A 13,042-nucleotide genomic window follows, 5' to 3' on the forward strand; every position below is an offset into this window, starting at 1 on the left:
AAGAACCTATTCTGTGTCTTTTTTTTAAACAGGTCTAATGCCCCAGTGCTTTGTGGTAAAAATAAAGGTTTGGCAAGCAAATGTTGTGAATTTGCTTTTTGCTGTCCTGTGAAAATCCATTTAGATTTGGCTAAGATATACATGTTTTTAGAGAAAGAAAATGTAGTTTTTAAATCCTTGCAGGAAACTTCTTATATTTGCTTCATAGCCCAGGGCTGAGATGAATTTTTTTGTAATTACTAAACATTTCAACTAAAAGCAAAATTCTAATGTCTTCTATATTAATGACTCCTTCTTTTCTTTTCCCTGCACTGGGCCCAGTCAGCCTGGAGAATTAAGCTGACTTGGCCACAATAGCAAGAGTAGCATTGAGCAGGAAGAATGGATTTACAGAAGGAGGGTAGTGGAAATGCATTTAAGGCTGGTGAAGCAGCAAGGAAAACTGGAGGCCTTGCTTGATGGGGAGCCAGAATGATTTACATGATTTGATTCTCTTCTATCCATTAAGTGCTCCTTACCTCAAAGAAGTGCTGGATGAGTCTTCCTGAGAGAGGTGATTGGGATTGAAAATCAGGTGTGCAGAGGAAAGAGAAAATTTGGATGAGTTGGCAAGACTCAGATCCCGTTATGTGCCTTAACTTCCCTACAAAGGGTGATATTTCTGGTTCTGTTGCTTTTCCTCATTTCCTATGGCTTCTATTTCCTCTGCATTCTCTGTGTTTCTTTCTTGTCCCTTCCCATATGGTTATTTATATTGTGTTGCCTCTCTTACTCAAAAGTGAGGTAAAATTTTCAAGCTTTTGATTACTGGGCAAAGCTATAAAAGAACAGAAGTCCTCTTAAGTATTTTAATTTGTTTTCTGTACAAAAAAAGCCCAAGGAGTGCCTCAGTAGAGACATAAAACAATGAGGAAAATAAATCTATTTCATCACTGGTGGATATTTCCCCATTTTTTTCTGTAGATTTTTTTTAGACATAAAAGGAAAAAAAATTCTATTTGAAGCTTTTTTTTTTAAAAAAAAAAACTTCCCATGGTTCTAGTGATGGCAGACACTGTGTGCAAATCAGAAAGATGAATTCTTTCTTTTTATAGGTTCAGCAAGCACTGATACATTTCAGATTGTCCTCTTTGTCAGGACAGTTACCAAAGAGAATTTAAATTTTAATTCCAATCTGTTTTGGCATTTGGTTTTGATTTCCAGGGTAAAAATATAAAGTAATTCTCTGGTTTGGAAGGATGCAAAAATGTCTCCAAGTTTGATGATACATGCAGGGTCTTATGCATATTCATGTTTGATCTATTATGACTGTAAGTGCTTAAAAATATTCTTCGCCCTTTTTAATATCTGTTCCTGTATTAATGGCTTATGTTGCAAGGGGCATGGTCAGAAGAATAATCTTCTACAATTCATAAGCAGTAGGCTATTTTAAAGAAAAACATACTCTGCCTCCCGAATTTGCATATTATTCTGCCTGTGGTTCTCGCAGCACGGGGAAGAGGTAGTATCTTGAACACCCATTATTGTATTCCTTCCATTGTGGAGGCAGAGTGGTTTTGTGGTGGAACTTTAATGGACTTTTTATTGATAAGAATAATGGCAATACAAACATTTAACTGCTGTTGGTTTTTAAGTTTTTAAGTGGTGGGTCATAACCAAAACTTCAAGAAATCTTATAATTAAAATGGACCAAAAAATCCCATCCCACCTTGTCATGTTTATACATGATTTTTGTTCTTTGGGATTACTTTGCAGGCAAACGTATGACTTTGGGAGATAATTTAAAAGAACTTGAAAGAGCAATGACTGGAATAGGAGAAAAAGAGTCAGAAAACAGATCACTTTTTGACCTGAGTTCATTCAGCATTGAGCAAGCCAAAGCAATCATTGATTACTTGGTTACCAGGTATTTATTTCTACAGAATCTGTTCTTATTTCAGTAATCTAATATAGGGGGGGAATGACTGATGAAATACCAATAACAACAGGAACAAAAACATCAACAATTTTATTATTATTATTACACTACTACTGCTTCTATTACTAGTAATGTGCTGTTATTTTACTGGATACCTTACTATTGTGCCAACATACTGCAAACACCAAACTTTAAATCATGAAAAAGAGGAGAGAATATCCAAGGAACAGTAAAGATCAAAGCCCAGAAAATAAATCTGGACTAGAAGTTTATCAAAATGTAAGATTATGCTAAAAATATGCCTTTTGGATTTTGTTTCAAGTGATAAAAGCAAAAAAGAGTGGTGTATGGACAATATTCTTGTTTTGCTTTTAAAAGCTACTTTTAGATTCTATCTGAATAAAATTGGAAATATTATTTATCTTACTTAGATCTTATCTAGAGTCTGTTACTCTAAGTATTTGTCTGGCCTTGGCAGTTATAGTGGACTAAAGTGATTTAAAGTTTTGTACATACAGGATTACGGTTCTGATCATATAGGAGTCATAAAAAATGTTGCATTTCAAAATAAGCAAAAATCCAGTATGTATGTGAAAAGGTTTTGTGACAGGCCTCACTTTTTAAACAGAGGCACAGAGATGCAAACAGCAGTAAATTCATTATTTATTTGAGAAAAATACAGAGTTTGATAGCAGCAGTGATGTCCCTGTATGAAGTTTTTACTGTGTAGAAATCTGTACACACCTTCCCCCACTGGAATGCCGGGGTTAAGGCAATGTCTGTACTGACATATCCCTGTTTGCAGTACATGATGGACAGAATGGTTCTCAAGCTGTTTAACCATCCATGAATGTCAGGGGCAAAGAGGTGGAAAATTAATAAGTTACTCCTGTAGTATCTGCTCATCCACTGTAGTGCAGCTGTAGCCCTTCATCCCATTTTCTGATCCAAAAGGGGGTGATGGAGGGTGGGGGGATATGGGGCTGATGGGCATAAAAATTAAGATCATGACAGATCCGTATGTAGATTTGGGAAATTTCTGACTGTTCTTTAGGAAAAGTTTAACGTGGCAAAGAGGGGCTTTTTTAGAGTGTCTTCCTGAATGTGGAAAAGTATTTTCTCTTGAAGAAAGGTAAAATTCTAGGGTAGCTATTAGCCTTCCAGTTTAGGGTACTTGGATTCAGATAGGGATTTAAACCCATTGCAGGGAATTTCTCTTACCGTTGGGCTATAAAATATGTCTCTTTCTCCTGCTCTCTGATTTTTTTCTTTTGTTTCTTTTTCATGGAAAGTATAAAACACTTAAGGTTCTTCCCATAAGAAATGGGAACATCTCTTTAAATCTCAAATTTCTGTAGTCAAGGCAAACTAATGTCCTGCCAAGTACTAGCCCTAAACTAAAAGGAAACTTGGCATTTAAGATGTCTCAACTCCTTTTACTTCAGTCTTCCTGTCTGTCCTTTATGTGTTTATATGGAACAAATGTTCTTTCCAAATAGCATGTCTATAGCTCTTGTGTAAATTATCCATTGAGAGATATCTTGTCCATGAAGTAATTCCTTCACAGTCAAAAGAATTTCATCCAAAAGATTAGGTGCTCCATCCTACTTCCACCAAAGTATTAGCAGGGCAGGAATACAACCAAGCTGCAAAACTTTTGCAGTAGAATGGTATTTTGGCCACCAGATATGTGGTTGTGTGTCCAAACTGCTCAATTTATTACAAATATGCTCAATTTATTACAAATATTGTAATATTTGTAATAAATTGCTGTGGCAATGTCATGGATGTACATGCATACACTGAAATGTATCATATGTGTCCAGTTAATGCAATCCATTATTTCAGTCACTGAAATATTTTTTTTTTCTAAATAATAGTGGAACTGGCACACTTAAATGGGTGTACTTTAAACTTTATGAACTCAGAAATAGGTTGAGTTTTATTACAATTCAAATTAATGTATTAGTTCAATACATTTTTTCTTGTTTAATTATAAATTATAAGCCTGTAGCATTTTTGCTGCTCAAGACAGTATGACATGTTGTAGTTCAGATCACATTTTTACTGCTGAGGTGTAAACCCATGGGATTTATAATGGAAACAGGGACAAATGCTTAACCATATTGGCACAAACTGTGCAGGAACTACAATGACACCTTCAGGTTTGGTGGAAGGTGACAGTTATCATCTTTTTATCTTGTCTCCTTGGGCAAACACACATCAACATAGCTCCTGACATTTTCTTTTCAGTAGGCAGTGGGGCTGGGGAAATATGTCATTGTTAATCACCTTCAGATTCTCATATGACATCATAAGACCATCTATTATTAACAATATTACTTACACAAGTAAAATTATTTCTATGTAATTGCTAGAAACACTGGTATGGAATTTTTAAATTGTTCACAACAAATAGAAACAGAAAGGGGCATTTTGTATAATGCCTGATAGAAGAAAGAAAATGACACTATTTTTTCTAAATAAATGCTGATGTCTAATTTATGTAATTTGATTTAAAGAGCATTAAATGGAGGAATTTTTTTCCTTCATACAGGATTAGGTGTGCCAGGTTGAACAGAGATGTGTTTAAAAATAAAGACACAAAAGTCAGAAATGCCAAAAATAATTACTTATATTTTTGGATATATATTTTAAATTATATGTATCTGTAATGTAGTCCATAGAGAATATCATAACACATTTGCAGGGGAAGGAAAAGTTCTGACTTTTAGGTGCTGTAAATCTGGCTTATTTCCAAAACACTAGGATAAGAAAACAAATTTGAAATATTAATTTCTGCCAATCCAGTTGGAAGGATATATGTCTTATTTCCTGGGTGTCTGTAATGTTCATAAAATATTTTCTGTCCTTTTTCAAATAAACCCTGTTAGAATTTTACCAAATGACATATGTGTATGAAAGGGGACTTATATTTACATAAATCAGTGTGAGTCATTTCCAGGTTAAGTCCTGAACTCTCTTTAAATATAATTTCTTTGTCTCCACCGAAACATGTCAGGAATTCTTTGGTGAAGTGCTGCAATAAAAATGTACTTAAATGAAACTGCAAATACTGTAAGAACCTAATTAATTGCCTGTGTGCTTTGGGTTTGGGGGAAGGCAGCCTGTAGCTGATGGCAGCCAGACTTTTTACGTGCACCTTGCCAGTACCAGGCCAAAGGTATTGCTGCCTCAACTGATGGGTGTCCCAGGAAAAGAACCTGTGTCCTGTCCCCAGGCAGAAAGCACAGGAACCAGTTACAGATGTTCCCTGCAAATATTGCTGTACCTTGCACAGATACAGCAGGCAGGATTGAGATAAATTCTTGGAATCATTCTTCAACCTGGACTCGCTGTGAAATCACAGAGCAGTGTTTTAAATCATTATGTCAAAATGACGTGACAGAAGCCAGGAGTTCTGTATCATGATTGTAAGAGAAGAGCTAATTGTAACAGATGGACTGTGACAAACAAAGTTTTGGTTAAATAAATACTGTATCAGTGATCATTAGAAAAGGAAACAAAGAAAATTATTTAAAACATGTGAAATGGAAAGCCATACATGTTTTAAGGAAGATAAATATTTTAGTCTATTGACAAAGTCTATTCAAAGTTACTTTTGTTGTAATACACAAAACTGCTGTCTGTTAATCTAGTTTTTTAGTTTTTCTTGAGGAAATACTACACTGATTTTACAAAGTGACCTTGAGAGAATAAATACTTATATTCTTTATTGTTTTGGTGTTCCGAGATCAAACTTTCTCTCTGTACTGGCAGCCCATCCCAGAATCTGAAAGCTGATTTGGCTTTGTTTCCTTCTTGTCTGCTATTGCTGATAATGAAGGCATAAGTATCCTGGTGATAAGTGTTTCAGGAATTACTTTTTTCAGAGTAGAACTTTGTCTTCTCAGAGTTCAATTTCATAAGGACTAAGTGGATGTATTTTTAAATATTGCATTGTATTTTCTACAGCCATTTGATAATAAATCCTGCGAACTAAATATGTGGCTTCTTGTATCTGAAGTTAAACAACTGTTTCTTTTTAAAATTTGGAATGTTACCATGCTGGAGGGTAACTCATAGTTTAACAAAAGTTGTAATATTATTACCTTTCCAAAAACTTACAGCTGTGATAGTCTATATTATCCTGTTTTTCAGCTTATTTAAACACTATAAAGCATATGAATACCTCTTCCACAGTCGTAGAGAAGAACCTGTGATAAGTTATGAGGTGAGTCATTTATATAGATGGGACTCATTTTGCAGAGTCACTTAACGAGTGCACCATGGCATGTGTTTTCTATTGCTCAAAGCAAGTTTGTGTCAACATCCCTGCATTACTAACGTAAAACAGCTGATTAAAGAGCGCAAGTTAAGATGTTTTGATCCTCATATTCAAAATTAATTTGGGATTTCAAAAAAGTGTAAATGCATTGCTTGGTTAAGTCATTAGTTGTGTTAAATCAGGAACACTTTTGTGTAGGTATTTGTAAGTTGATGCATGTAATTTTAATTAGCAACGTGAGTCTGACTCGCCTTTAAAATCAGCAGTCAAAATCAGAAAATGTTGTGTGCCATACCTAGTCTGACCACAGCCCTAACAGGGATGTATGCATGTGCGTACAGAGTTTAGTTTCTGCTGTAGCCACCAAGAGTTAATTATACTGACTATAAGGAAAGAAGCGAGCTAGAAACTGAGTATTTTGAAAGAGTTCAGTTAACAATAGTGAGTTGGCTTCACAGTGAGCTTTGTCATGTGTTCTAACTTACGTGTGAAAAAATACATAAGAAAATGTGTTGATGCAGAATGTGGCCTTTAATCAAATGGACTGGTTTCAGTTAATCAAATAAACCTTCCTTTAGCCTGACTGTGCTTTTTCAAGATATATGTTATAATACCTGAAGAAATACTTGCATTTAAAATTTGTATTAGGAGCCAACTGCTTGCCCAGAGAGGCACAGTAGTGTAATATTTTTGGTAATACTTATATTTTAGCTTATAGTACCCAATGAAGCTAAAATTAGTGCACTGGAAAAATTCCTTTACACTTTCAGCTGGTATTTTGACTCCAGTGATGTGGGATAATTGCTTTCCATGTTGCTTTTAAGTATCCATATTATAAAAATGACTTTTCTTGACATGGATGCAAATATTTGGAAATTATTCTTGTCATTTACAAGAAAGGTTAAAATTCCAGCTATGATGAACTTGGTGACAAAAATGTCAATACAAAGGTAGAGCAGAACTTCAGCATTATTATGTTAGAGTGGAGGTTTTATATTAGGTAATTAGATCAATGGGTGGTTAGCACTTCTTAATTGGTAAAATCAGTTTTAATGAGACTTTGATTAAGTAATTCTTGTGTAAACTTGAATCATGAATCTTAGAAGGTTTTAGACTAGCTTAAGAGAAATATGTTTGTGTTTCCTGAAGTCTCATTTCTGGGTGGATGAGGTCATCATGCACTGTCCCAGCCTCAGGACAGAGGCTGCCCTGGGCAGGCTCTGCTGGGGAGCACCACCTCTGCTGAGGTTACCAGCACCTCTGGGCAATCGTAGAAGTGGATTTCAGGGAGTCATTTTGGTGATGATTCATGCAAGCAACAATTGCCATCTGCAGCTACAACTGTCACAAAACCCTGTGTGCAGTCTTTAGCTCTAACTCCTTTATGGCCTTTTCTTACCTATGGTGCCACATCACTTTAATTCATCTGCTTTGTATTCTGAGCTCCGTGGCAGAGAGCTTTTAATTTGTCCAACTACACTCCAACACCCAAGAAAATCAATACTTATATTCTGTTAGAGTTCATTTTGATAAGGTGATGCATTGTTCTTCAATAAGTAAAAGGTTAAGGTATTGAAGCTGCACATACAAATTTATGGCGTTATTTGCACGTACTTCATGTGTTAAAATGTGAGGAGGGGTGAACTCAGCATAGATTTCAAGTTCTTTTGCTGTAACTTTGTTTTGTTTAGAAATTCTTACGCATAAAAGAGATAATTACTTCTATTTTGCAGTCTCTTAGATGAACAGAGTTTTTTGGGCTGCCATGTGTTTTGGTGTGTGTGGCTGTGGCAGGAGCACACCAGGGGTCACTTGCTCTGCAGTGCATCTGCTCAGGGAACAGGAGATCAACAGGGAATTCATATGCTGAAAGTAGATAGTAAATCTGTGCTGAAAGTTTGGCTGCTGTCCTGTTGTAGACCAATTTCTTACCAAAACAAAAAAAAAAAAAAAAAGGCCACTGCAGACACACCACAGCCCAAAGCTGGATGTGATCCTGACTCTAAGCTGAGTGCAACTAATGTCTGAAAAGTTTTCCTTTAGCTCCAGCAATAAAAGCCTGTTCTTTTGGAATAGGACACCGTAAATTGTAATGGCCAGATTTGCCTAAATAACAAGAACCACAGTGTTCCAAGAGCTTAACTACAGCATTATCTCCTTTTGCAAATGAACACTTTGAGACGAGTCAGTGAAATGACTTGCTTCAACGGAATTGATTTGCTTCCACTGAAATGGCTGTAGCTCAGCGAGTACGTGTGCCAAAAGAATTACCTACAGAATAAAAGCCCAGCAGCCTCAGGAGAAGATCTGCTTCTTTAAAAGAGATGCAGCTACAACAAATAAAACTGTACTCAGTGTTGTAATGGATATCCTTTTAGGGAAACCACAGTGTGTATTTTCCAGAGAAATCTTATAGCGATGGGTTGTAAAGTCATTGGAATTTTTTTTTTGTCTAGCACACGCAATTATACAGTGTTCTCAATCAAGTTTCCTTTTTGATCTTTCACTGCAGTTATTTCCAAATGACCCTATCATTTCCTGTGTAGAATAAAATCAGACAAGAAAAGGGAAATGACTCAAAACTCAGATTATGCATACAATATCTGTGGTCATGCCACTTAACAAAATCTAAGTTATTTAAATGGAGCACATAATTAGTGGAGCTTCACAGTCTGATTAATATTCTGCATTTGATGCAGCTAGCATAATAAAGCCACCTCTGTAAAACACAGGCAGTGTTCAAGTCATGGAAAAAAAGGTAACAAATGCCAGGCTAATTTAAATATATATATTTTTTGCATTGGCTAAAGCCTTTAAATCTCAAACTGCCTGAGGTGATCATATTGCCTAGGAAAAAAAAGGTTAAAACAGAAAGACATGAATGCTTGGTTAGATGATAAAACACACATCACACTTCTAACCTACTTTGACAGTATTTAAAATTTAAAACTTGCCTTTCTAGCTATCAAATCCCTTCCTTCACCTTCATTCCAGATCTACAAAGACCTATATGTTATGTATGCATGAATACCTGTTAGAAAACATGACGGTACAAGGAATTGCTGAGAAGTGTTAAGATTGCCAAGTAAATTAATTGCTTTTTTTTCCTGTTACTATTATGAGCAGTTCCCCCCATTTAGAATGAATACAGAAGAAGCTGTGCTTTAGCTGTTCTGTGGCTGTAATTCAAAATAAAATGCAAGAAGTGCTACCATACCAGAGTTCTTCAGGAATATTGCTGTTAAAGATACTGGTTTTTTTCCTTCTGCCTGTTCTGGACATTTTGCTCTCTAGCTGTGATTTAGTACACCTATATTAGCTAGCAATTTCAAGGAAAGCAAAAGGAGTACAGACTAAATCTCGATGTGCAGGGATTCAATGGAGCAATTCCTATTAACACGTCAGATCTTATAACAAAGGTTTAAATTGTTAATATATGAATTGTGTAGAAGTTTTTATTCTTTTCTATTTCTACATTTAGTTAATTTATTTTGCTTTGACAGGATGATATATTACAACATATCTTGCAATATTTTTTCTCTCATTTACAAATTGTACCTCATACTGCAGTTCATGCTTTTTGCTGCTCTCTGTTGTGTATTTTTGGATGGTGTGACGCTAAGGTCTTTTGGGATTATGTCTGCTTTGAAACATTTCCTAATAAAAATAATGTGGTTGGTAAATCTAGTTTTATTCCTAGTTGCTTTAGCCAGCCTGATGGAGTAATCTGCTATTTTATGGCCCAGATGACTAGCTAAGTTTGACTTCTTGAAATAGTAGTGTACAATGTAATTTTCTTTAGAGATGTCATAGTGGGTCAGGTTGCAATAAAAATATCAAAGATTAAATTTAATGGCAGTGCAGATTCAGTATTATAGTAGTCACTAGATATCATCCTCTGTACTTAGAATTCCAAATTAGTTTCCATTAATGCTTTCCATGTACTCCTTACGTTCTGAAGCATTAAGCTTTTGGACTCAGTCTGGTCCTTATCCAGTTGTAGGTTGGGTTGGGTTTTTTTTTTAAATTCGAACAAAATCCTTTCTTTGTCTGAGTTTAAGGAGATGGATAGGAAGAATACGCTTTCTGAAAGCTAATAAAGCTTTTTTTTCTTCTGATGGCAAAGCCCTAAAGTCTGAGACTTGACTTTGATATGTAATCCTCATTAGGTGTTGCATATTTAGATTGGTTAATCAATCATTGTTTAAACAAATTTGCTCCATGATCTCTTGAGAACTGCATTTTAGAGATGTATGAAACCAGAACATTTCCATAAGCATATCAGTTCACACTACAGAAACTCATTCCCCAGCTAATGGAGTGCTTTTCAAAGCCTGGAGGTTTCAGATATTTTTAGTGCCTAAAGACCAATGAGTTCATTTTTTTGTAGCTTTGTTTTCTAAATATCACCATGGCAAAGACATCAAGAAGAGCATAGGACTGGAAGGGATGTCTTCAACTGTCAGCTCTCATGCTGCTTTCTTGTGGGGAAACATTCATAATCCTCTTCAGAAACCTGTCAAACTCCAGTTAAAAAACTTAACATTTTTTTGTCTTTGCTCCTTCAAGTTCGGAATTCCCTGATGCCTGGTTTCTGTAATTGTTATAAAACTTCAATATTGATCTGAGTGTATTCATGGCAAGCTTTTGTGGACGTGTCCTTGTGCCAGTTTGTGCCAGTATTGACCTTTAGCTCTTGTTCCATCCTCAGTGTTTATTTTTCTAGTGTATAAAGAGACTGCAATCTTATTGTCAGCCTTCTCTAATCTTTCCTTTAATGTAGACTTTGATACACATGTGTTTACATCCATACCAGCCTCTTGGCCTTCTTCTATAATTGTTCCACTTTAAATCAGTTCTGTTAGAACATAAGTGACCAAACTGACATAATATTGTTGCTGGGATAAAAGCAAGGCCTTGTAAAATATCAATAGTGCTTTCTTTTCCTCTGCTGGGAATAGCCTATATGATAGGTCCTAGAAGCACATTTTATACCTGTATCATGTGGCTATCTCATTGTACATCTGCTATTCTAGTTCTCTTTTTTTATTGTATTTTCTGGCTGAGATACTCCCAGTGCACTGTAGGCTTTAAAAAAAAAAAGATGTCCCCACAATGTCACCTCCCATTTTGTCATTGAATACAAGAGTGAATAGACTTCAAGGGCGTTCAGTCCCATCTGTGTGGTATTCCTGCCCACTCATAAATTGGTCATGTCTCTCACATTGCTTTTGTCTAGAAAGCTATTTATTTAATAAACTATGAAATTAGTCTGGCATCATGTATCTTTGATAAAGTGATGTTGTGTTACATTCCATTTCTCTTTCATTTCCATGCTCTTATTTATTTTTTCCTTCAAAACATATTCCTCAAGCCTTTACTCCTATGAAGATCAAAACTACAGCTTCAGGAGTAGGTTCATTATTTTCTGATTATGGATGTTTAAAACTGGTACTTGATCTTTTGATGTCTGAGGGGAAATTTTTGATGTCCATTACAGAAGTGTGCCGTGCCCAAGTCCGGATTACTGAAGTAATCAGCTGGAGAGCCAGTGGGTTTTTTGACAAAATTCACAGGTATCCAGCCCTTTGATCTTGAGGCTTGCTATGGCTGTAACCAGAGACCTTGAAGGACTTGTCTGAATGAAAAGTGGAGTCTGTTGGAATTATATGCAGTACTACTTCAAATATTTAAACATCTGTTGTCTAGTAGAAACAAGCTTTGTTTTCCAAAGGTGGTGTTGGTATACTCATTTGTCAGTAAGGGGGTACACTGACCTTTAGCAGTTATGTTTCCATGTAGGCCACATACTGATGGTCTAACACAGTTTTAACATTCCTGAGTTTTGGTAGCTGAACTGCTCTGCCCTAAAAGCTGGTGAGAGCTCCAGAGAGCTTGAGGATTCATAAGCCAGTGCTGAGTCCTTTTACAATGCTTTAGAGAATGATTAACAAAACGTTTTTTAAATTATTTTCTGAGGAAACATCAAATACAAAACAAGTCTGCTTTTTAGCTCAGTAACATGCGTGAAGTCACGAAAGAAAAGAATTCAGGCAGGACAAGAGCCAAATAACTGACATGGGCTGTGCCTTCAGTGTGCTGAGCACCACAGTTCTGACCCAGCCAGCATTTCAACAGGCACCTCCTTTTAACAAATTGAGGAATTTCATTTCAGTGGACCTATTCATATACACAGAATTAAACTGAAAAGTGACTGGGGTCACTTTGTTCAGCACCCTAGAGGATGAAAAGCTAAAGATACTGGAGAGAAAAAAAAATGAGGCTCATGATCACTTTTTACTTCAGTTTTACAGTTGACAAAGCATCACGTTTTTTGATTGTATGATGTTAGAGAGAGGAAAAAAAACTTGAATTCTTGGCAGGAAAACATTTCTGGAACTATGCAGGAATTAATATATACACAGATGTGCTCTATGAGTTTTAAAATTATTTATTTAGAAAGTGGCTTGATTTGCACTTTCTGTATGTGTGTGTTTGTATGTATGTGTTTGAATGTATATAAACATACATAATTGTGATAAGTGCAGTAGTGGCTTGTTTTTTTTTCCTGAAATGCAGGTCAGGTAGGGATTGTAGGCTCTGACTGGAAGGATAGTCAGTACATTAATGGCAGCCTGTTTCTGCTATTCATCAGAATGTTCTATGACCCAAATGATGAAGTGCTCTATCAGAAGACTACAGCACGTTTAAAAATGGTTATCAATCAAGATGTAAATTTTAATAGAAGACATTGAGATTGGCAGAAATGTATTGACTTGGAGAAATTTTAAAGTGGTTAAGCAAAGTAACTGAAGGCAGACTATTAGGATATGAAT

At 35.8% G+C, this 13,042-nt stretch overlaps 1 protein-coding gene across 15 annotated transcripts in view; it reads left to right on the top strand.

The window, feature by feature from the left end:
* CABCOCO1 (ciliary associated calcium binding coiled-coil 1) overlaps positions 1–13,042 on the top strand; it is a 158,255-nt gene that overhangs the window by 118,571 nt on the left and 26,642 nt on the right. For 11 of the 15 annotated variants that reach the window (XM_083866916.1, XM_083866917.1, XM_083866914.1 and 8 more), the window contains 2 exons: positions 1,756–1,906; positions 6,080–6,152. In XM_083866916.1, coding sequence (XP_083723042.1) covers positions 1,756–1,906; positions 6,080–6,152 — 224 coding nt within the window. The remainder of the gene's footprint in view (positions 1–1,755; positions 1,907–6,079; positions 6,153–13,042) is intronic. The other 4 variants (XM_083866923.1, XM_083866925.1, XM_083866924.1 and 1 more) reach the window with 1 other exon arrangement.

The sequence above is a fragment of the Zosterops lateralis genome (genome assembly GCF_965231275.1).
Source record: "Zosterops lateralis genome assembly, chromosome: 8".
NCBI lineage: Eukaryota > Metazoa > Chordata > Aves > Passeriformes > Zosteropidae > Zosterops > Zosterops lateralis.